Genomic DNA, 25,743 nt, shown 5'->3' with positions numbered 1-25,743 from the left:
AAACTCATTGAATATTTCTGGGCCTAACCCAATGATGACTTTGAAAATTGCATTTTTAAGCCCACAGTCAAATTCAGATTATAGATAAAGTGTTCCTGAAAGAACCAGTTGTAACAGAGGCTACACACCTCCTTTTAGTATATAAAAACTAGTGCCTGCATGGTAGATATTTTAACGGATCATGTGTCAACTAGAGCAACATCCGCATATATAATGCTCCGACTGTCTAACGACCCACAGAAGCATTTCCTAAATAAGTGTGCTCACAGGTTAGGTCAGATTTAGGAAAAGAATCATAGTTGGGCATCATCATGTTACGTACGAACACATTCTCATCCTAACTTGTCACGTTGCCACTTTGTAAGTGGACTTCTGCGTGTACATATTATGAGTTAGATATCCCTCTGTGTCTGCTAGTTACATTCTGGGATGCTGCTAACATGCTCTCAACAAATGCATATGGTGGGATGACGCTGTATGTGGTAATGTTGAGGCAGCAACAGCACATGGCAACCCATGCCAGAATATCAACAAATGTTCATGCTGGCTGGATGGTAAGGATTAGGAGAACACATGGTAAGGTGTAGAAAAAAAAACCCATCACACATTAAGATGGTAACCAAAGACTAGACTCCCACATCAAAGTCTGTTGTTTGTTGAACCAATCCGCCACTCTGCCAACCCACCCTATAGCTCTTTATATTACATCTTTACTGGCAACGTTTAAACTTGATCATCCTGCCACATTGCATGTGCACACAACAGATTTTGTCATGTTCTCAAGTGATATCACCCATATGTGTACCGGGCAGATGTGCCAGGTGCCGTCCAGGCCGGCTCGCGTACGATAACACTCTGACCAGTTCTCCCTGGCCATGCTCTTAGCTGATGCCATCCAGCGACATTTCACGCACACACAAAAGGTGCCTTTTGAGGTTATGTACTTATGCCTAAAGTTGTGACAATATGGCGCTATTTTGCAAGTTCGGAATGAGAATGGGCGGCACGCAAGCAGAGGTGTCATATTTTGGGGGAGTAATACACAGCCACTGAATTCTTTTGTGCAGTTGGAAAGAGCTAGTTAAACCTTTGCATCAAGAGCTACTAAAAGGTTTCTTGTTTTGAAGGACTGTGATTTTGTCGGGTTACCCAACTTTTTTATTCAGCTACAGTTATCTCACAGAGGACATTTTTCTTTCTCTCATCTATCAGCTGTTATGTTTGAGCTGTGCTGGCCCTCAGTAGGGAGCTAACAAGACGGAGCGATTTCTCAGTGGTCTAATTTTGGAGATGCCTCAACCCTCCCTTGAAGACAGGCCTACAAAAAAATGAGAAAATACAAATCTCTCCTGTGGGCCAGATAACTTACAACACATCGTCTGGCAAACAGCAGAGAGCGAGGTGGTGGTGGTGGTGGTGGTGGTGGTGGTGGTATGAGCTGTCAAGACGGAGAATGAAGTGGAAATTTTGTGTCAAATTCTCACCTCTTCTCCACAGTGAAATCACAAGATTCGGGGCACAAAATCAGTCAGCTGGCTGTTAAATGTTACACCACATTTGCATATAAACAGCTGAACCAGTTGACCTCATGCAGAACATGTTCTCTTCCCTCACCCTCAAGACTCGAGAGCAGACTGCATCAAAACGCGGTACATCTGTAATGTCAGATCATCTTAATTTGATGGGGCAGCTCTGGATATAGCCCAAGCCCTTCACGCTGCTCCAAAGGCAGTTCCCTTATGTCTTTTAGCAAATGGTTTTGGCTCTGAGCTGTCATCCCCTGCGTCTTCCTTCATACAGTATCATAATCAGAAAGTGCACAGATAGCTTGACAGTTAGCTTGTTCCCTGCATTTTAATATCTGTGAATGATCATAGAAATGTAATAGATAGATAAAAGATAAAATGTGGAAGACCTAAGCAAAAGACCCTGTTTGCTTTTGTTTACATCACAATAAATTATCCTGACAATTATCCACGTAGATATATTAGTAACAAAGCTAAAAGAGAGGTCTATTCAATATAATAAAACACATCTGAATGGCACAGTAGTGATCTCTAAAAGGGTTGACGCTCCATCCAGTCTGGCACAAAAAAACAGTAACCCACAGCACTAACATCCATATTCCTGTATTTGTTGTGAGAACAAGTCTCCCATTTATAAGTGCTTGACTTGGTTCTGTCGCCAGGCAACACTATACAGAGAGGCCTCCAAATTAGTCAAGCATGAATGAACTGATGAGCGAGTCCCAAATAAAGGCTTTCTATTTGGTAGTGAATTTTACATGCTGGGGAGGGGAAACAGAGGAAAACAGGACATGGACGCAGAGGCAGGAAAACGTCACAGAGGATTACAGAACAAAATATAAACAGGACATATCATATGCAGCCACGCAGGCACTCAAAAACACACAGAATAAAGACGAGGAAGGGTAGTCATTTTAAATACGTGACTGAAAGATATCGATTAAATATACGTGCATATATTCTCATAGTAATAGACATGCTATTTTAATGCACAGGACTAACAGAGTCACGGTGCAGCCACAGTATACTACCAGTCTGAATGAATACTAAAAAGTGGATCACTGTCACACTTAAAGGTGTTTAAATACTGAGCACCTCTCTCTCCTGTGAGAGCACTGTGTTTACTTTTAGAAGACATTCCCATGAGGATGTTACTGTGAGCCTCAGTGACGACTGAAACCGACGAGGTACAGCCAAAAGAGTGGGCTGAGGCTACAGGAAGTGCTTACTTACTGTGCTTAACAAATGTGTTTTACTGCTCAGCATTATAGTATAAACTCTATGAATAGTGAGTGAGGCTACTAAGACGAGAAATAGTAGAAATTACTAACATCACTGCGCCACCCCCCTTTCGACAGCTGTAACTGTAACCTAATCATTCTTATCATACTCTCACAAATATTCCTATGAAGTAATATGTAGCAAGGTTTTTTTTGTCATAGCTGTAACATCAACAGACCTATAGCTAGTACAAAAGTACACACATTCACGTTTCTCAATATGGAATCTGCATCATGGCATTTAATGATGACATACAGCTGTGATTTCTTGTGGGCAGGAGTGAACAGCTGTTAAACTGTCAACAGTGGTGTTGCTGAGTTAGCAAGATACCAGGAGGAGGAACACTGCTTGATTTTAATGAGAGGACAAATGGACGGGGCTGTAAAGGTTATTATTTGACAGTCTGTGGATCCCTGAACCATTGAAAATATGCCCATAATGACTGGCTACCTATAAAGCTGCATAAAGACTTAACCACCACCTACCAATCAGTGAATCTCTGTATTTGTCATCTCTGGTATTTAATTAAATATGTGGCCCAATACAGTAGATTTGCTTTTGAAAAATTAGATAAGATAAAAGCATTGCCTGTGACATTGTAATTATAGCATCAGTCAACAGCAGAGTTTACATGTAGGCCAGCTGACAGTCAGATAAATCCTGAACCTTAAAAAAAAGAACTGGATAAAAGGCTTTTAAGAGAAAATTATCTGTAAAAAGTGAGTTTCTAATAGTACAAATGTTAGTTTTAATCACCTGAACTGAAACTGAACAAATCTTACACAAGTGGCATTTTTCCATCTTTGAGTCAAAGTCTCACCTACTACAATATCAAACCCAGATAACACCAAAAATCAGTGTCTGCCTCAGGTAGACTCTCATCCGATTAGGTTGAAAGCTGCCATCCTGTATTGAACAGTGCCTAGAAACCATTTTTCCTTCTGCGATTGCAGAAAAATAATCCCCTGCTGAAGCCCACATCATCCCTGTCTGAGTGTGCGCTGTAACAGTTGTCTGGCTGGAACACAAAGGAGTGGATGTCAGCCAAGTAGGCCTGTGGGCCATTTGTTTACCATTGCTTACTCTCAGATAACTTTTTGTAGTGCTGCAGTGGTAAGTAAAGAGAAAATGTCCTAAGACTTTCAGTATCACATTACAATGTATGCAGCCTCCGAAACTGACAAAAATCTCAAAAAGCACCGATTCATATAAACTGATTATGAATAATACAATGATGTCTTTCAAAAACATGCAGAGAAGGCAATGAGCTAATTAAAATGGTCCAAACATAACAAGAAATTAGTTAAGAGTTACAGGAAAATTACCTAAAATACAAAAATGAAAGGAAAAGGGAACAAAGAAGCAGAAAAACAAAAACAAGCAAGAAAACGACCTGAAAATGGTGCAGAAAAAATACAAGTATATATATGTTTTTTGTAACATAATTTCAAATATATAATTGAAATGGCTTTTAATATAGTTTTCTGGATATTTTCCTTTTTTTCTTACTCATTTTCTAATAACTGTCCCTCTTTTAGAAAACTTAATTCCAGGTTGTTGTTTTTTTGACACTTACTTCCACCAATTTGTGGGAAATTTCTTGTCAAATTAGTCATTGCCTTTTTTTCTCTCCATGTTCTGGAAAAAACATCAAAATAATCTGTACAGGTTTCAAAGGGTAAATGATATTTTTTCAGCAGATTTCAGATCATTTGAAACTAATACATTATTGTAATTATTAGTCAGTGATGTCAGTGTATTTAGCCAGAGTCTATTTGTTGGCCGCGTCCTCTGTGAAGTAATCAGAGCCAGCTGTTAGTTACGCCTGCCGTTTAATCTTTGGCTCGAGCTCAAAGCGCTGTCCGCGGTGCTGAAGCTCTGAAAGCGGTCCCGCGCTCAACAGTCAGTCAATAAAGAACTTACTCCAGTTCATCTGTTGTTATACAAGAATGTGATGGGAGATAATTTTATCTAAAACCCATGTACACACGTATTTTTTAACGCCGGAATATCAAAGTAAACGTATGGTGCCTCCTCTCTTTCCATTTCCTCTTCTATTGAAAACAAGTAGTTGTGTCGCACCGATTTTTCTTTATACAAACAGCCTACAGTGCATTATATCTCGATTTGCATATCCGCCGATCCCACTTGTTTACTACGTGTAAACTCCACTCTTGGCATAGAAATAAGGGTTTACTGAGTTAATGTGCGTTAGTAGAAGCTTCCACTTTGATTATGAGTGCAAGCGATTGTCCTTTATAGGCTATAAGTATTTGAAAAGTCTAACTGCCATAACGCAAATATATCTGAGACATGACAAACAGTAAACAACAAACGCATTCCGTGGTATGTCAAATATCAACAGCGCGTTTCTCTGCACAAAAAAATATGACTGTGGCATTTATTTTTTAGACACAAATAAAAAAAACACAAATAAAATCGTCTGTTACCTTCACGAAGAAGACTCGTTGCAAAAGAAAAAGCACTGTTCTCCCTCGTCCTTTACTCTTTCTCCTCTGTTTCTCCCTGTTCAGTCGCTCCGTGGTGTCTCGGATTTAGCGCGCGATAAGCCTGTGTGGCGTCCTGGACCCGTGGCTGCGTAGCTCGCGCACCACCACTACTATCCAAGCCAGCACTAGTGGCGCGTGGCACGTGGCACTCACTCCACCTCTCTTCAGGTATGAGGGCAGGAGGAGAGGAAGGGAGATGCTGCGTGCACGCTGAGTGTTTTGAATGAGTTTGTGTTTTATCATATGCAGTACTTAAGGAGCCGAGTTTTCTGCAGATGTTAGATTTAGAAGGTTTGTGTGCTACAAATCAAACACTTTTAGGGGGCATGGAGTTGTACCGAGTTGTTGCCGAGTTTCCCGAAATGCTCATGCATATATTTGGCGCATGTGTCAAAACTGAGCACATAAAGTCAAGTGCTTTCTCAAAAGTTACAAATTGACACAGAAAAAGGTACTGTCATTACAGTGCAGTCTGACACATAAATGATGTCACATCCCACATAATAATGGATGGATTACTGAACGGGCCTATGGGAGTCAGGTCCAGGGGCCCAAGGTGTCAGGGCCCCCCTTGCTTTCACCTGCAAAATGTCACTCAAATTAACATGTAGTCTAGACTGCCAAATCTGACAAGTTGTTTTGAATTTATTTAATAATATAATATTAATTAAATCTAGGAAATCAGTTAACCTGAAATATGTAAGTAAATATAACTTCATCTTAATTTATGTTTTCTTTATATCTAATTGTTGAGTTTACTTAAATGTGAAGTTGTTGTAACTTAAAAATAACAAGTATGATTAAGTCAAATTATAAGATTTAGCAACTTCAGTAAACCAAGTTTAATGTGCTATATGTCTGTATCCTACTCGTTGCAAACTAGTCAGTCACATTGTATTGTCTTAGAATCACAATGACTATAAAAGGGGCGAAACCACCACAAAGAGATACAAAATGACCATGAACAAAAAAGAACCACAAAAAGACAAAAGACCACAGACAACAACAGTGGCAAAATGACTACAAAAAGGGGCAAAACAAAAACTATTGAAAAAAGAAAAAGAAAAACTACAAATAAACAGAGGAATACCCCAAAGGGGCACAAAATCCAGTCTGTTCTCATTCCAAACTCATCAAACACCACCTTTTGGTCAGCGATGTAGGTGTCAGACACCAACGCAGAACCGCACTTCACTTTTTGTGGCAGTATGATATGCTGCCAGATGGCATCAGTCTGAAACGCTGCTGGTAAGGACAAAATATAAGGAGCTTGAATGTCCCTTTATGGTGGGCAGGGGTGGAGGTGGCCTGGTCTAACAAACCCCGAACTTTACCCGGACTTTTCAGCCTACGCTTTGCTTCCTGTATGAACAATTAGCCAAACCATGATGTGCTTTTCTAAACCTAACCATGTGCTTGTGTTGCACAAGAAACCTAAATACGAGGTGTTTTCCCAGTTTGTTTTTAAAAGGATTGTAAGCATTTGAGCAGAAATTGTACATTTCTTGTGAAAATGGAAGTGTATTAGGTAAAGACACAATGCATTTAACAGGCATAAATTGATGCATCCTCCCAGAACGTCATCAACAACAGACTCAGGAGGATACCAAGAGCATCATATGTAGACATGAACAGTACTGACGAAGTAGTGAATTTTGGCAAGTAGGGATAAGAATTTGTTGGAAAACCACATAGAAATGTGTAATGACTACAAGGAGGTGCACAACATTACCAAAATGAGGCTTAACAACTAAAATCTGTGTGTTTTGCTCCTTTGAAGAAGAGGTAGTGGTGCCTGTTGCATGTCTGTGCTCAGAAGTCAACTGCCTCATAATCCGCCCATGCACATAATGCATGCCATGAGCAAGGTTTGGTCACTGGCCAGGCAAAGCACCCAGCTCCCAAAAAGCCTCTGTCAATTTCCTGCACAAAATTCTATTCTTATATCACAACCCATAACCATAACTCAGCAAAAAAAGGCTGTGTATTTGCTTCTAAAAAAACAAAGTAGAAAAAACCAAAAATGGGCTGCAGTATGAACGACACAACATAATGAGTATTAACACTGACTCTGATGAGAAGCCTCTTTGGCAGCCTCTGTTTTTGTTACTTTATTTCCTCAAATTCTTCCCTTATGTTTCTGCCCCTTTGAATTGGCTTTCCTCCAGTGAGACACAAACTGTGTTTTTATTTTTTCATAAACACATGCTGTGCCTCCAGAAACCAAGGGGGATATTCTGCCAAAGAAAAGAGCCTTTAACAGAATCACTCAGTGGCTTTGGCTCTTTTTTGTACTGCAGTTACTCAATAAGATGCATTTGTAACATCTGGTTCGTACTTCATGTGGAAACAGATGTGTAATAGTCTGTCACATGTTTCCACATGAGGTCAGGAAGCTTGTGCAATTACAGAAAACAGTGACTAGACAGATAAAAGATGTGGCCTGCATATTTAATTAACCAAGCTAAAATTTGTGTTTGATGTGACAGTTTAATGATAGCATCTTGTGTTCAGAACAGCGCAGATTTATAGAGTCTGAGCTGCTGTCACACTTAATTCAGCACAAACTGCCTCAGACTATATGGACTTTCATTCAGTCATTTAGGAGCATCGGGTGAATGTGTACGACTACCCTACACATTCTGTTCCTGACTGATCACTTTAAAGTGAATGAAGAGGCCGTAATCGGCTCTGACTTGGCTTTTCACATAACCTCACATTGACCTAAACGACCGAAATCTTGTAGAAAGTCTTCCTAGAAGAGTGGAAGCTATTATAGCTGCAAAATGGGAGGGGGGGGCGGCAACTCCACATTAAGGCATCACTTAATTGGCCAAATAAATAATTTAAAAGACTGAAATTTGCACAAAAGAAATAGTGGAAGCTCTCTGAGGCCACTCTCAGTCCTGAAATGCGCAAAATGGTTAGTTCACCCTTACACTAGGGTTTGTTTCTAAACTTAGATAAAGCCAAGTGACCAACTGCTGACTTTGGAAAAAAAAAAATTAAAAATCACATGATCAGAAGATTGGGGGGCAGGCAGAGACTGCTTTCCGAATAGGGCACAGAATTTGGTTTTATGCCCCTGGTGAACACTAACAGCAATCATGAACTGTCTTGGGATCCTACAATTATTTGGGAAATTGTGAGCTTTCTCTGTGCAGAGCAAGGTAATGACATATGATGAAGTATGACCCCTAGTTTGCCCTAACTAATCTTCAGTACCGTAGTAGTGAGAGGCAAGTAATAAGCAGGTTTATTGTGCATTTAAAGAGCTAAAACACACTTGTAAATCAGGGTATTTTGCTACAATAATGTAATAATTTGACTGCATGTAGACTGAGTGTGATTATATTTTCTTTTCCTTTACATAAACATAAATAATTCAGTCAGCTTCCATGAGACACCATGGCTTAGTCATTATTCACAAAGATGCTAATGTGTGCCAGACTGCAACAATAACGCATCTGTTTCACTTGAGGCCAAAGCAGCTCTCGTAACAGGACAATACGGTTATATACCATTTATCTCGACCAGTTTCATAACAGATGAAGATGTGTTTACAAGCATGTGCGTGCATTTGTCAGTTTGTGTAATAGAGGGAGAAGGAGAGAAACCAGTGGACTGAAACATATAAGGTGTTAAACAAATGCTCGCACGCCAGCTGGTTCCACAGTCAACACACTGCAGGGCTTTCTCTAGTCACATTGCAGCTATGCATCGTATGAAAACACGTGAAGAAATCAACGCAAATGAATAGTTATGCACAGCATGTTTTTGCATTACAGCAATATTACACTTCAAGAGACAAGAAAATAGTTTTAAATGTAATTAAATAATTACACACAATTGGAATTACTATATTTCTCATACATGTTGTCATATATAAGTTATAAGTTAAGTGAGGTCTTACAGGCTTATTTGACATTCAAGAGCAGTGGAGCAAAGATTGAAAAGTTTGTAACACAGCTCTGATACACCACAGTGTGCTGTAAAACCTCTCTCTATCACTCTAAGCCTCCATTTAGGACACTGGCAGCCTGCCAACGAGGAGCTGTGGTAATTATGGGCCCTCGTTTAAGAAAACATCAGTAAGATGGATGAAAGCTATCAAGGAAGTTGTGAGGAGTGTGAGGATATGTATAGTGGTTTCAGTTCTGTGACTAACAAGATAACAGAGAGCCCAAAAACTGGAGGAGAGGTCAAGGTTGGAAGAAATAAGTGGGGAACGTTTCAGCAATCAGTACAATAATGGGAGACAGCAGTAAGACTTGCAGACTGTTTTTTGTCTTTTATCGTTTTCTTTGAATATTAAAGTTTATATCTCCCAAAAACAAGTTCATGCACCCTTTTATTCCTGTAAATCGTATACTCTGAAAAAGGAAGCAACAGAATGTTAAAAAAATGAGGGGCAGAGCTGAGTGGGACCTCTTGGGCTCCAGCCCTGCATGTTCTCTCTTATTGGAGTTATCCCCCAAAGAAAGCTAATATAATTGAGTAAATGTTCTGTTGCATCATTTTCAATTCAGAGTATTAAAGGCATTTACTTACTGGGGATCCTTGATTTTGCAATAGAGAAGCCTAGATTGTTATGGCTTGGATTCAAATGTATCAGATTTGTCAGCTAAACAGTCATTCTGTGAACTCTATGCCAGCAAAGTAACTATAACAAAAATAGGTTTTTGGATTAGTAATGTTATTTACGCCAGAGTTATGTAACTTGAAAATAGTAACAATCAAACGATTTTGGCCTCTTTTTAGGTAGCAGGAGTTAAAATTAGTCATCCTCAATGTTTGTTGAGTTAGAGTTTTATAATGATGAAGACAGCTGGAGAATAGTTAGGTACAAAATAGAATGTAGGCTCTACATTTTTTTTTGCTTTTCAAAAATATCATGTTTTTTCCAAATGATGAACAGATTTTAAAGTGCTGTATTTTGTCAAATAGCTTTTAAAAGCTCTTTTTATAGTCGCTATAAATTATATTAATATAAAAAAATTTTTTAAAAATCTCCCTGGACACCCCTATTTTGGGGCTAAGCCCAGAATGTCTATTGTCCGCATCTGTATCTACTGCTATAGGGAAACATTGCAATTCTCATGGCTATACTGTACCTTTTGTTTAATGCATTTTTTTTCTTGTAAGTCGTAATGGGTATTTAGTAAGGTGACAATTGGGCCCTTTAATGGGCTCAGATAAACCTTCGTGTTTAAAGAGGATGGCACAAATTAAAGTAAAATGTAGCAAAGCTCTTGCCATGTCAGTCAAGCACCCAAGCTGTGATGCTCCTGCTTCTGACAGCAGTGAGTGCTATACGCCATTGTCTTCCATCACTAACACCTGTCTGCCTTCACCAGGACTCAAGCTCAACCATCCAACTAATGACGAAGCCTAGAAGATGCACACAATTGATCGAAAACCCACAACACCTCTGCATATGTGTAGAGTCATAGAAAAACACATTTTTACATGCCCCCGTACACATATTTACATCATTATATATGGTCATAATGATGCTTAAACACCCACACCTAACTGAACTAGTTAGACTGGTAGGAGGAGATATGCCTACTACTGAACATGCAACATACCACTCCTGTGAGCGGCACACAGATGTGTTGAAATCTAGTAAAAGCAAGGGAAAGCTCAGCTTTCTCTGTTCAAGTTTTGTGTGTTACAAAAACTGTTTAAAATTTGTTTTATTAATGGAATGCATATACTGTTCGACATAAAAAATCAAATCAAGCGGTCCTGCTCCGTGTCTTTGCCAAGTATTATATAAGTGTGTACTTTTTTTCAGTGCCCTTGTTTTATTTTTGTTTTTTGCAAACATTTTTAATGAGAAAAGCTGACAGGTGACACTGATGCATCTCTCAAAATAGATCGACATGCACCTTTTCCCAGCTGAGGGGAAACAAAGCGTGCACCGAACTGTAGCATAGGAAAGCCACAATATATTGTTGTGTGTGGTTGTTTGCCTCTCTGCACCAATTAAAGTACCCTTACACAGTTTACATCCATGTCTGTGAAAACATGGATGCTTCACACATATCTTTCTCCCGGCAGCACAGAAGATCTATACAATCAGCAGAGTTTCAAGGTGGGCGCCTAAGATTTGTGTCACCAATTCAGTATCTAACTAAATGTCTCCCCCTCTGTTCCTGAGTTATGACATTGAGTAATGGTCAGAAACGTGTTTTTTGCAGAGCATTATAATTTCACTATGACTTTTAGATATAAAAATGTAATTACCTTATTAATTTGTTTTTACACATTTGTGTGAACTTTTGTCAGAATTAGAGTCTGAATTCTTGAATTATGGCCAAAAACATGTTTTTTGTGGTCACAGGTACCTTGACCTTTAACTACTAAATTATAATCAGTCTATTCTTGAGTCCAGGTGGATGACTGTGCCAAATCCCCTCTGTAATTCTAACAATGATGATTAGGACCTGCCACCAGCAGTTATCGTTGTAGCTTGGAGGCGCGACCGCACGATCTGTTTGGTGTATTCTGTGTTGAGGCAGTGTTGTTATGTGAGGCGGATGTGTAACTGTCATGGGTAAAAATGAGAAGGAAACACTATAATTACTGCAAGAGGAAAAAGAAGGATAAAGAGTACCTGAGATGACACCCTCCTGGTATGCCGAATGGATGCCAGGGTCTGGAGGATCTGGGTTCCATCGCTGATCCCTCGTTGGTGACACAGTTGTCTACTGCCGTCACTTAGGTGGTAGCTTGGCACGCTACTTGTAGGAGGAGAGCGCTATTTCACCCCTCGCTCATTGTGTTGTTTCGTTGGTGTCCTCAGACAGTATGACAATACTGTCATCCTAGATCTTTTCCTGGAGTGTGTGTTGGTCACCTTAGGAGCAGCGATCCGCCTACACTCCTGAAGAATCCTCAATGCGTTGCGGTGACTTTAATCTGCTCTGGGCATTAGCTAATGTACTTGGAAGGTGATTGGAGGGCCCTGTGTCGTGGTATGGTTCTGGGACCAGTTTGGAATGGCTGGCGTGGACCCAAGCAGCCTTTCCTGCAACCTTTACAGCCGTTTCAGCGGTGAGCACCTGGGATGGATGGTGACGGTCTGCTTCCAGTGATGCCTCCTGTGGTCTTTAATGGCTTCAGGTTCTGATGCACTGCTGCGGCTGCTGAGATAACTTTTCACCTGAGAAGTAGTAGCAAACAGTTATCACATAAGTTTGTAGTTGGAATAGAATGCTTAACTGGACCTATTTCATTTTTTGGGTGGCGTCCAAAATCTCTGAACATGCTTTTAAAAGGGGTAAGACAATGTTTTTTCTTACGCGAGTGTGCATGTAAAAAAGCACTGGCGGAAGTGCTTCAACTCATGACAGTCCGGTTTCATTGTAACCTTTTACCAGTTTGGCCTTGATTGTACAATTTTCATTTTCCACAGCACCGTGCACACTGGATAAGAACAGTGATGATGAATTAGAACAGTAATGATATATATTTTAAAGCCTAAATAGATCAACACTTAAGAGAACGCCTTGCTGACAAACACCGATCCACTGTCACAACTGATAATTGTTGAAAGACCTCATCTGGGTATTATTTTAGTGAGCAGTGCTTTTGGCACTGCGCTGGTGTCTTGCTTAGCTGTGGGAAAAACTTCAACCCATTTACTGAGCATGTCAACAATAACAAGACAGTATTTATTGCCTTCACATCTTGTTAGTTCAATGACATTCATCATAAAATGGTCAAATGGTTTATGTATTGTTGGCTGCACAAACTGTACATTTCCTGCAAAAATCTTGTGCAAACACAGAAAAATCCGAAAAATCCCAGTCAATAGCAGTACACATTCCCCCTTTTGCACCTGATTTTGACCAGAGAGCACTTTACTGTGGAGGGGAGAGTGACTTGAGAACAGCGATCAGTGTTTTCAAGTCACTTCAGTGTAAGGGTTAATTTCAGTGGGTGTGTCTGGCAAGACAACATGGAGGGAATCATGAACTTGAACCCATTGCAATTTGCTTAAACTAGTTTTGTGACCATTAGGCCAAGTGTTAGCACAGTGCTAATGTATTTGTCTTACAGGCCTCTTTTAATGGTGAACAGATCATAATATCACAGAAAAAAAAAATGTAGCAATGCACTTCCACCTGGCAAAGTTGGCCTCACCAGGTTTTCTCTTAATGCTGCGTTTGAAATTGCTGAACTTTCACAGAAACCCAGAGCTAAATAGGTGAAGCTGAATTTTTCTTGTCAATGTTGTTTTTGAAAGAAAACATGAACCAGGACTGGGGATCTTTGTGCATGGGAGTACTGAAAAACACATTTGCCAAATCAGCAAACTGTGTGGCTTCGTGTGAAATCACTACCAAAATTGTGTGTGGATTTGATATTAACGACGCACATGGATGGACAGAGGCATTAACTGCCTGTAAATGTTGGACAAAACTGTGTTGGCAGGCCAGTATCATGAATTTTCTTTACTGTAAAAATGGTGATTGCACAGGAGAGTCGTGACAGGGGAAAATTACTCCATCCTGTCACAATTAATCAAAAATAGATCAAATACCTTTAAATGCTTTGCGTTTAAATGGCTTTTGCTTCATGCTTGGCCAGAAATCAGACTTTGGGTGACATACAGGGGTGTCGCACCTGTCATGTTGACAATAATTCAGATGGCACCTCGGATAATTCAGCCATGTCGACCGTGGATTATTGAACCACACTGTGTGTCCTATTCACAATAGCAATGAGCTCAGTTGTTCTCTTAACTAAGGCAGTGAATACATCACCCCTTTTGCTGCACAGCTTTGTGGGATCCCAATCCGTGGGACTGAAGTCAGTCAGCTACATTTGAGTGTGGACCCATATTTCCAAATCCTTCCACTGTCATCCAGCAGGCTTGGCCGGCGACACGTGTGGACACGGAGCTCCATACAGCTTATTCTGAGACAGAGATACAGAAAACAGCGGCAGCCTCCTTTGTCCAGAAAACATGTTTACACAACCTTTCTACTTCCTGATTTACACCATACTTTCTCAAAACTTTCAGATACATGTGATGTGCAGTGTCATCAGTCTGTCTGCATGTAACAGGTTCCTTGGGTGCTGCGTGTGCGCTATTTTTAGAAACTCAGCATTCACCTGATTCTGTGAGGACAAGAGACCATTGTGATGTGTGTGTGAGGACTGAGTTTGGACTGCATTTCACCATTTGTGTGTTCACAGGCAGTGTTCTAATCGTGAAGTTAACACAATACCTAAATGGCACATTAGATTGCTCCCTATCAAGTTAATGGGACAATGTTCAGATAACAAAAAAAAGTGTTTTGTCATGGTGTCAGCAAGTGTGCGTGATGAAGGTTTGGGTGTAGGGTTCCATCATAGAAATAATATGTAATATCTGCCACTCTTGTTTGGTGGATTTGGTAATGTTGATGCTTTTAGGACAGATAATGTAGCTCCTCAATCAGCTGAGATTACATAATTTACTGCTGTGCTTAAAGTTTACTCTGGCAATTTTCTAAATCCTTCATGTTTATCATTGTACAATACAATTGCAGGCTGTTCAGGTTTGGTCATTTTAATCTTAGCTTCAGTGTATTCAGTGGCATTCACTATTCTGTCATAATCAGTCTGAGATTGTGACTCACCCAATATAATGTGTGTATGTGCTGCAGGCTGCTCCGTCACTGGGGTCCGCCCCCCTCCTCCTGCTTTCAGTCTGACATGGGATGTGGGATTTTCTCTTCTTTTCGGAGTCCGGATCAGGGTCCAGCCAGAATGGTTCTTGTGATTTGAGAACAGACAAAGAAGTAAAAAGAAAACATGTTAGTTTGTTCTTGTGTATTATCCAGTTTATCTTTTTTTTCATCTATCTTGTTGCTCTGCTTTAACTCTTTCCCGTTCTCTCAACTTTGGAAAGCATAGGCTGTGTAAAAAGAATTAGGCAGTCTGCCGCGAGTGGCTTATTTATCTTTTGCTCTCGTCTGGACATGGCTGCATGTTCCTCTGCATCTCTCTGCTCCCACGTCTTCAAGCATGCCTTAAGCTGGTCCAACTGATTCTGGCTGTAGCTTCCTGTCGCTGGGAAGCCCATTTCAACCCACTTATCAAATTGAACCACAGATATTTGATATATGTTTTGATAGATACATTTATAACTGGTGGAAGGAGTACAGAAAAAGTGTCCCACCAGATTTCTCTTTACTCTGACTTTTACCTAATCTCTATTTGTTTGTCTCTTGGGTTTTTAAATAATGGTCCACTTGTTAGGCGAATACACCAAAACTGAGTGGAACACTACGAAATAATCAAGACACTTTTGTCTACACTACCGTCCTTGTGTGAGATTTTACAGTTTTTCAACCTTAGTGCACTTTGATCAACTCTGTAACCTCTTCTGAAATTATTTATGAGAATGTATTTATTCACTTCTTACCGTGTAAGTTCTTTATTCCCAATATCCCAGGATTCGAGCGTTGACCAGGTCCCTGCTGGTGACAGCTTCCCATCCGCAGCGAGGAATCTCTCTGTCTTGGTCAACCTCTGTCTTCCAACGGAGTCCAGATCAGCCGTCTAATGCCATCCTCGTCGTCAAGTTTGTGGTTGAAATTACTGTATGTCTATTTAAAGGAAACAAAAGTAGCTGTCTCTTGTATATTTTAATGAAGTGATGAAAGAGAATAAAAAAGAAGGGTTTAACAGAGTCAATCTGTCTCAGCTGAAAGGACAGAATTCAGACACCTAGAGTGTACTGAGTGAGTTTGACAAAAGAGATCACATATTCAGTCACATATTTACAATTGCAAACACAGTGTTAGGAAAATAAGGAAGGTTACCTCTGCTGAGATAAGGTGTACTGGAACACAGAAGGCTCCTCTTCCCAGCCAACATAATCTAATCAGGTCATCCTTGAGTCTGTGTGGATGTTGGTGCCAAATGTTAATGATTTCCCTCAAGGCATTCTTGAGACATCACATTCACAAGATTTCCACAACAGCAATGGTCAAAACAACCTTAACCTTTGACCCACGAGCACCAAAATCTAATCAGTTTATTGTCTGTTGTGCCACATTTAAAGAAAATCCCCCAAGGCGTTAAAGAGTATGAAGAACACAAGGACGTACGGACAGAAGTACGGACAGATGGACAACCCAAAACCACAATTCCTCCAGCCAAGACTATCACCAGTGCAGAAGCATTGAAAAAGATGAAGAAAAAAAAACTCATTTGCAAAAGGATGTATCTCATTTTCCTTTTTTATTTGCATTAAGTCATTATCATACATTAGGTACAAATGACACAATCAATTACAAGGTAAATAGCTCAGACTCATTTTAAAGGTTTCAGGCTGACAGGGGAAGAAAACAAACATACACTATTTTGCAAAATACAATATATTCTTTCTTTTACAGTCTATGTAGATATCTACTGTAAGTCATATGTACAAGGACAGGGCTACTGAGAGAATAAATGAACAAAGAGAGGAGAGTTAGAGACGGTGTTACTGTGTGGGTTAAGGGATAAGGCATTCCTGCACATCGTTGATCCTGTGCTCTGGTACGGCCAAAAAGATGGCGGCTCACCTCAATTCTCATTACACAGCGGACAGGACACATTAGAGATTAATGACTACCCACAAAAAGAAAGACGTTACACAAGATTCATCTAAAGCAGGAAACAGGAAGGTAGTATTGTAAGAACTGCCAAATGAAAAAAAAGAAAAGAAAAAAGAAAAGAAAAAAAAGCCAGACCTCTCTCTTAAAACCTCTAATTTCAGATAAAATCTTTACACCAGAAAGTGACACTGTTATCTCCTGGCCATTAAAAAATTTAAATAAAATAAAATGTGACAACATCAAACAGACAGTAAACAAGGTAAAACTCCTTTCCCATGATGCATTGGCGGAAACCAGTAGATAGAAGGTAAGGGTGGAACTGATGCCAACTGTGTTTGAGTTAAGAGCACAAGAAAAAGTGAACTGCTTTCCTGACCTGACGGGATTTAAAGGGTGAAAGGACCAGCACGCTGTCGATAAGATGATGGATTGACTTGGCCCAGGCACTGAGGAAGAAGAAACAGGCGGAAAGAACGAGAGGCGTACAAGAGGCGATGAGGGAGGGGAGGTTCAATGTGACGAGGCACAGGGGTCGTCCTTCAAACAAGCCATCATCATCTATCCTTTTGTTCACTGAACTATAAACCCCATCAATCACCCGTTCATTGTTTCCTCACTCCCCGAAGATCATCCTTTGATATCGTCAATACAGATATTAATTAACTCACTGCATCATTCAGTCATTTATAGGCACAGGGAGGTAAAGATGAAGCAAGCAGACACGGGAGGGTGAGTTTCATTTTGACTGTAAAGGTTTTTGGCGAAAACTAAATGCTCTAAAATTTGTGATGTTTAGGCCAGATGATGAACATTTATGTGAACAAAGCGTACAGTTTTTTTTTCCTTTTTTTTCTCTCCTTTTATTCACATTCATTTGCAAGACCTGCTGAAACACTAACACGGTGTCAAATAAAATCAAAAGAATTACTTAACTTCACTAAGCTAGTCTGACAATAAAAAATAGAGTGAGGGGAGTTAAGGTATGCAGTAAACAGGGAGTAGAGAGTTTAGATCAGAGCAAGAATGATGAAGATTCCCAGGTAGATGTAGGTAGATATGACCTGGACCAGCATTTGCCCAAACTGGGTATGGAAGAAATAAGCTGGGTCGCGTCCGGTTGCCTGACTTTGCTAAAACTTGGGATGAATGACACCCCAGAATCAGGCAAAATAAAGTGGCCCGATTCCAGTTGCTGACACTGCCGTTACTGCATCATTATCAAAATCTACCTGACCCAGCATTGGCCCGAACTCTGCATGCCAAAAGAAATAGGTTGGGCCGTGCCCAGTTGCCTGACGTGGCTGAAACTTGAAATAAATGACGCCCTAGAATCAGGCCCAATAAAGTGGCCCAGTTCCGCCTGTCAACACTGCCATTCTCGGGCCATTATCAAAAATGAACCTGTGCAGCATCGGCCCAAACTGCCGGAACAAATAAGTCGGGCCGTGTCCGGTTGGCAAACTTTGCAGAGACTTAGAATGGATGACGACCCAGAATCGGGCCAAATTAACTGGCCGGACTCTAGGTGCTGACGCTGCCATCACAGGGTTAAGAAGAAGATGTACAGTATAAATGTCTGAGTTAGGAAAGGCACACGAGGGGAGAGTAAGAAATCATTTTTTCATGCCCACACTGACTGTGACTTTTCAAAAACATTATTAAGAAGAAAGAAGTTTGGGAAGCAAGTAGTCAGAGATTCTATTAAAGGGATGGATCTATCAAGCCAGCACATACAGAGGTGCAGAGGCTCGGACAAGACTGTTGCTGAGTAAACTCCGAGTATGTACAAGGGATATTTTCTCTTACTTCTGTGAAATTCACCGCAGATGTTAAATCAAAATGCTCCACAAGTTGAAATGTTTTTTTTTTTTTTCAGACACATTTCTGCCCAAGGCTACACAGGCAGGAAAATCTAGTGCCATGTCTGATGAGTCTTTTATCAAACTGACTGGCATCGTAAAGCGAACTGACACAAAGTGCACTAGTATACTCATGGCAGCATGCTATATGTTATGTGGCCAACAGAGTGTACAACAGGTGTGGCTTCAGGCAGGTCTCGGCCCGCACAGGGAGAAGCTGCCACAAAGAGGAAGTCATCCATGTGAATACAGCTAGTGCAACGCTGCTATTGTCGGGTTCTGGCATTTTTTCCAGGTTTGGCACATGCAAAAGGTTATATACTACAGGAAACATGGCAGGAGAGCACACGTCTTAGAAAAACATGGAGAAAAATCTTACAAACGCTTCAATAGTTCCTAAATCAGTCAGATATGAGTTTTCTAAAGTGATATATCCTTTGAAACATTCCTGAATTTCTGAGCAGAAGGTCAAGAAATAAAACTGACAACACTGCAGCAACTGACAACAGCAAAAGCTAAAAAGAAAAAAAAAACAAAAACAAATCTTTACAAAGTGACCAAAACACAACATTAACATTATAACATGAAGCCCATTCATGAGACACTGAAAAGCAAGTGGTCCCACTGGTCTAGCAACGAGTAGTGCGTTTAAATCACAACTCACCACAGATCTGGATTCAGTGTTCCACATCACCCTAAAAAGGTAAAGGCAGAAGGAACCAGGGGGCCATAATGTATATTCATATCAAGCTTCTACAGAAAAGTGTACTGATCTAGAACCAGGGTCTATATCTCAGGAAAGGCTTTTAAAAAGTATCTATTCAGATGAATAAACTAAATGTCTACTCTATGTCTTAGAGCCCCCACAATCTGCATTCTTTTGGCAAAATCACTATTGTTCTTTACTCTTGCTTTCACACATGGTTTGCAAATCTGCCCGAGCATTAGGACTATGGTGTTTCATTACTGTAGCAAGACTGCGTCATTGAAACTTCACTTGTGATTGACCCCTTGAAGAGTCTAGCTGGTCTAAGATCAGAACTCTTTAAGGGTGGCTTTGTCATTTTTCAACCAGGACCCTATTTTCCCATGTTTTTGTGTCTCTGTGACTGATGCGAACATTAATTTTTCAGACTGGTTCAGTATTAAGACAGAGTGCTGCAGCCACGTAACGCCCACAATATAACCAAACAAAGCAATTGTGCAACATCACTGTGTGTCCATTAAAAGTGGTTATCTATTCTACAGTCAGGATTACATTATTTTAATTGTGTGAAGTGTCTCTTAGTCTGTTATTCTGCCCAAGTCTCACATATGGAGAAGTCTCATTCTGAAATCTCATGAGATGTGACTTATTGCAGAAAGAAAACGCTGGAAATGCAACATTGAAAATCTTTTAGATAACACTGAGCAAAACTTTCTGTACTCTGAACACACTATTCCCTTTGATTCATGTTACCGTCATTGTTATGAAGCAATGAGACTGCTCCTTGAGCGAGACCTAGACACAATAACGATCTGACTGGATCAAGTTAAAGGTAAAGATACACTTCAGGCACTTATAATAACAATCTGAGCTTGTCTGTGGCAAAAATAACCACATTTAAAGGAGATACAGTGACAGCGTACAATTGCTCTGGTTACACTGTGGCCCGTTGTGTGGTTGCAGCCCTCTCTCTCAATACTGGGCCAAATTGAAAAATTGCTGTTTAGCAGCAGTCACTTAGAAACAAAAACATGAAGAAATAGGGTCCAGGTTGGAAAATGACAAAGACACACTTTAAGGTTTCAGACTGTGATGTGGAATAGCCACGTTAACTGTGGTCAGTCTAGAGCTTTGCTTACAGCGATGGTCCACCTTAAACTTTTTTCTTTTGAGAGTCATTTACCTTCTGCATGCAGGTTAGATAAGACCCACAAGCTGCAGATGGGTTAATTTGTCATGTGTGAGGATAGAGACGGAAAGTTTAAGTTGGAAAAAAAAAATCCAGCAAGTTTGACACTGTTTTTGGGGGGAAACCTTCAGTGAAGAGTTTTCACTGTTGGAATCTATTCATACTTACATGAATTTAAGATAACCATGGCCATTATTCTTCAAGAAGGACAAAACTGATACAAACTTTCAAGACCACAACGGGTAATTCTTACCTCTCAAGTTAGATTTTGAGCGGAGTATCACTTTTCAGGCCGTACTTTTACTTGTTTTATAATCAGCATGCAGCCTTTAGCAGATCACGTGCATGAATGATGCCTACCAAGAGCATGCAGATACAGAGGGACAGTCAACAGCCAGACACACATTCAGTCAACACACAATTTGCAGTCATTGAATATGAATAAAGAAAATAAAAGTCTTGATAAATCTGCCAAAACAAGCAGAACAGATATATTTCCCAACTTGATAAATCTGGACTCTGGTAAAGAGTCCAGCTGTTACAAAGTTGATCTGTACTGGGTTACTTTCTTAGCTGTTGATTTTTTTTTCTCTTTTTTTCCTTTCTTTTTTTCCACATACAAATATTGGTTTATATAATTAATGTAATAAAAGCACATTCAGGTGTTGGTATAAAAACTGTAACTTGCTATACTCTTTTTAAATAACTCATGATTATTTACAAAGGAGTTATGCACTGATAGTAGATGCTTTAAAATATGAATCTGATCTAATGGAAAAAAATGTATGAGATCACAAAAGGAAATGAGAGTAAAAATGAATCTATTTTTAAAGACATTAAATAAATGAAAAGGGATGCTGAAAAAGGTGATTTAACGCATAATGATTGTGTCGACATACTCCTAATGAGGGATGAGTTTTGTTCTGAGGACAACAAAGCTTTGGCAGAAGAAATGCTCCTGTTGATTTGCAACTTCTGCCTCTAAAAAAAACTAATGTGTTTCATCTACGCTCAAGGGCATGATACTGTATGCAGTATAACATTAAATGGTTAATACACAATGACATAGTATTATTTCCAAAAAACAAACAGTTTATCAAAATGTGGTTCGATTTTCTGAGACATTTATGACCAACGGGAGGTTTTGTAGATATGGGCGTAGCATGGGACAGAGACAGTGGTTAACACTGACTAATGTTATATCATGAGAAACTGTAAACGTTTTAGGTTTGATTTTTTTATTCTAAGGTAGATATAAGAATGTCCTACCACTGCCCACATACTAAACTGATTACTGTGTGTCCACATAGTGTCCACAAATTTACTAACAAGGGAAGTATACAATCTGCAGCTCAAGCAGGGCTAGAAAATAGGTGCGTGAATCATTACTTTTACAAGCAGGTAGGGCTGGGCAATATATTGATATTATACAGATATTGTGATATGACACTAGATACCGTCTTAGATCTTCGATATCATACATGTTGTCTTTTCCGAGTTTTAATGGCTGCATTACAGTAAAATGATGAACTTACCAGAGTGCTATAGCTGTTTTATTATTTGCTTTAACCAAATTTATATTCATTATATTTTCATTACTCATGATTATGCATCAAAAGTCTCACTCTGTACATATTTTATGAAAGCACCAATATTCTTGCCGGGGTCCAGACCTTTAAATCTGCCAACTCCAGTTAGTTTGAGTTAACTGCGACATGTCTTCATAATATCGGCCAACATTGTAGTTTCTCTTAAAACCCCGACCAAACAGGAGGGTGGCATGGCTATGCAGCAATGTGGACTTAATACCCTAACTGGTTGGAGTGGAAGCAATGTCAGACTGAAGATAGAAGCAGATTTTAACAAGCTGACTGTATCAATTTTATCTGATATCAGGCAACCAATAGTCAACCCTGAAGTATCATTGCTAATATCAACATCAAAGTATTTGGTCAAAAACATAATGATATTTGATTTTTTCCTCATTGCCCAGCCCTAAAAGCAGGTGAAACAGCACAATAGCAGTTAAGCTAAGAAACTAAGTTATGACAAATTGGAACCAACTCTGACACACTTTCATACCTTTATGTCTCACGTACTTGCGGTTTTACAGGCTGCACATTATCTAACTGTGCATTTTTAGTTGAATTGCTACGCACACGGGAAGTTGAGACCGGCTAGTATCAAATCGGACTAAAATAGAATTTTATACCGTCAACCATGAATTAAAAAAGGGGAAAAAAATGTAAACATGATACAGGAAACGTTGACTCACAAGGTTCTGTTTTAATGCCTGCACCGCCTGTCCTTCATATTTGGCTATAGTCTACGCTGCCTTATGTGAGTGTTTCTCAAGTCACCACATAATAACTATGGTTTACTGTGATAATTATCTACATGGAAACAAACTATGACCCACCGACTAGATCTGTAGACCATAATGTTTATCCATTTCTAAGCATGAAAACCTTTTCCAGAATCAATTAAATGTGATTGTAGGTGAAGGTTCTGTCTCAGTGCCTCCAGTTATGGTAAACCTTCAATACTAATTGCCTCGGTAAAGAGGGACATCCTTATCTGCAGTACATGCTCATCATTATTCTAAAGGAAATTATTTCTTTTGATGGCCGAGAACTTGATCTTTAGAATTTATGCTGTCAAATATATTGTACAGGACAAACATGCATGTCCCAGAATGCTGCTTGCGAATAATTCCAACACATAAAGGTTTACGGGGGCCTTGATCACATTGTGGTCATATGTTAGGTTGGCGGTTGCTTTGAGAGGGTGGCAGTGAGCAGGGAGGTTCTTCAGGGATGCTTCCCCATCCGTCTCATACGCTGTTCATGAGTGACGGGTGTACAAACTGTGGGTTGATGAAAGAGAACCCTGAAAACTCAGCCTGATCGATGTTGGCGATAACCAGCTCATCCGGCGGTGTCAGCTGGGGCTGGGTGCGTGTGAAGAACTTGTCAAAGTTCTCTGCTCCTTTGCCACACTGTAGAAAAGAGACACAGAAGGAGGACATGTTTAGACATAAGGAATGTAGAATAACAAACAGTGCAAGCAGACTGACAAGATGGAACAGACATGGGGAAACTGGAGCGCTGGCTGAAATGTGTGTGTGAGCGCATGGCCATTCTGTGAAGGCAAGAGACGTTCAGCAGCAGAATTTCTTTCAAGGTTTTGGAACTTTTCACAAATTAGCCCAAAGCACAGGACACGCATCATCATCAAGCATCATCAGTCAGGACCATTTAACGATGTCCCTGATGGTCAAAACATGACATATCAGAAATCTTAACAACATTTTACAAAAATGACCAAAAAAAAAACATTTCACAGAGCACAACAACATGTTATGTGAAATATATTTCCTGAAATGTTGTGTGTTGTGAAATGTGGTTGTGTTTCTGAAATGTTATCACTTTGTGTGAAATGTTGTGTTTTGTGAAATTATTTGTTTTTTGAAATGTGTTTTCTGAAATGTAGTTTTGTTTTGTAAAATGCGGTTGTGTTTTGTGAAATGTATTTTGTCAAATTGTAGTTTTGTTTTCTGCAATTTTGTTATGTTTTGTAAAATGCGGTTGTGTTTTGTGAAATCTAGTATTTTGAAAAATGTGTTCTCTGAATTGTAGCTTTGTTTTCTGAAATGTGGTTGTGTTTTTTGAATTGTAGTTACGTTTTCTGAAATGTCACGTTTAATGAAATGTGGTTGTATTTTCTAAAATGTTGTTGTGTTTTGTGAAACGTCGTGTTTTGACCCTCAGTACCACCATATCATTGTCATCACCACTGACTTTACTAAAATCACACCGGGCTGGGCAACTCAACAGTGTGCATGGACAATTACAACAAGCAACATTTCTGATGTCTCCCACATCAACCTGTTGACTAACTAAAAGGCATTTTCACCTGGTTCCCCCGGCCTACATAAAAATGAGGAACATTTCACACCTGATCCCTGCCTCATCCCTCTTCTACATGCGGTAATGGGTTAACAACATCAGATTACATGCTCTACATCTCATTCACCTGAATCGCAATGCACCCTTCTGAATACCAAAGCCACATCGACACAGCTGTGGAACAGCAACACAGTTTCCAGTAAACAAAAGCCCAGGATTGATTCTATGAGAGGAAACGGTTTCAGGACCTCTGCAACAAGGCATGTTTTATTTGTTCTGACCTCGTAACCTGTTGTGATGCAGCGCCTTTATTTCTGCAGATGAAGGTGCTGCATTACAGAAGAATGATGTGATTCCTTCTTTCCGTCAGTGTTTCACAGAAGACATCAAACGTGTTTTCCATTTTTGTGTGATGAGAAGATAATCAAATGAAATCAAAGATATGGAAACACATCATGTCACACGGAGAGTGAACCTGCACTAATGAGGATTTCTTAGCAAAGTAAAGCCGTACATGTTCATGCTCATGCATCTCATTTTGTTGCGGTAATGATATTCCCCCTGACTGAAACATATCAAACTTAACATGCACTTTTATGATAAAAGACAGTCTTTTCAGTGTAGTTGAAATAGTGTAATGCAGGTATGTACTGTTTCCATGACAATCAAGTAACAGTTCAATATTGAAGTTATCTGAGATGACTGACATTTGCATTTGCGTGACTTATTTACTCAAACCAGAGTGAGAGAACATCTCGCGAGGCTCAGTCATCTGAAATGCTGATGCTCACACAACCAGATCCTGTTAAAACACTACACCAAAGTCTTTAGGCTTTTTTATCTAATCACCATTTCTATCATGACCAGAAGACCAAAGAACATGGAAACCAACCGCTTCACCTCTTTCCAAGCTAATCTCATTTATGGTGCTGTATATCTGCATGCAGAGATCGTGCTCCTGCCACTTGGGGCCATCTGTATCTTCTAAGGATTAGCTTTTATGGATGATCTCCTCAGAAGGGCACTCTCTAACAAAAACAACGCCAGTGTGTCTTAGTACCGACTAGGATCAGGTATTGTCTGAAAAATTCTAATACCATATGGTACCATTACCAGAACCCTTTAGGTGATACCTATACCAGTAGAGTACTTCCCATG

General features: G+C 39.8%; 2 protein-coding genes across 6 annotated transcripts in view; both read right to left on the bottom strand.

Annotated features, from left to right (window-relative positions):
* The window catches only part of LOC121942496 (voltage-dependent calcium channel gamma-5 subunit), a 69,292-nt gene extending 53,402 nt beyond the window's left edge, over positions 1 to 15,890 (bottom strand). The window contains exons 1-3 of one of the 3 annotated variants that reach the window (XM_088075656.1): positions 15,744 to 15,890; positions 14,095 to 15,091; positions 11,940 to 12,488 (exon numbers count right to left, since the gene is read on the bottom strand). The gene's annotated coding sequence lies outside the window, so the exon portion shown is untranslated. Of the gene's footprint in view, positions 1 to 5,257; positions 5,483 to 11,939; positions 12,489 to 14,094; positions 15,092 to 15,743 lie in introns of those variants that run through there. The other 2 variants (XM_088075655.1, XM_088075657.1) reach the window with 2 other exon arrangements.
* A 655-nt stretch (positions 15,891 to 16,545) lies between these two features.
* prkcaa (protein kinase C, alpha, a) overlaps positions 16,546 to 25,743 on the bottom strand; it is a 192,285-nt gene continuing 183,087 nt past the window's right edge. For all 3 annotated transcript variants that reach the window (XM_088075654.1, XM_088075653.1, XM_042484741.2), the window contains one exon: positions 16,546 to 23,675. In XM_088075654.1, coding sequence (XP_087931780.1) covers positions 23,511 to 23,675 — 165 coding nt within the window. In that variant the 3' untranslated portion in view covers positions 16,546 to 23,510. The remainder of the gene's footprint in view (positions 23,676 to 25,743) is intronic.

This window comes from Plectropomus leopardus, chromosome 3 (genome assembly GCF_026936395.1).
Source record: "Plectropomus leopardus strain MGB_pleo_1.0 chromosome 3, ASM2693639v1, whole genome shotgun sequence".
Lineage (NCBI taxonomy): Eukaryota > Metazoa > Chordata > Actinopteri > Perciformes > Serranidae > Plectropomus > Plectropomus leopardus.
This window is presented reverse-complemented; position numbering and strand designations above follow the sequence as displayed.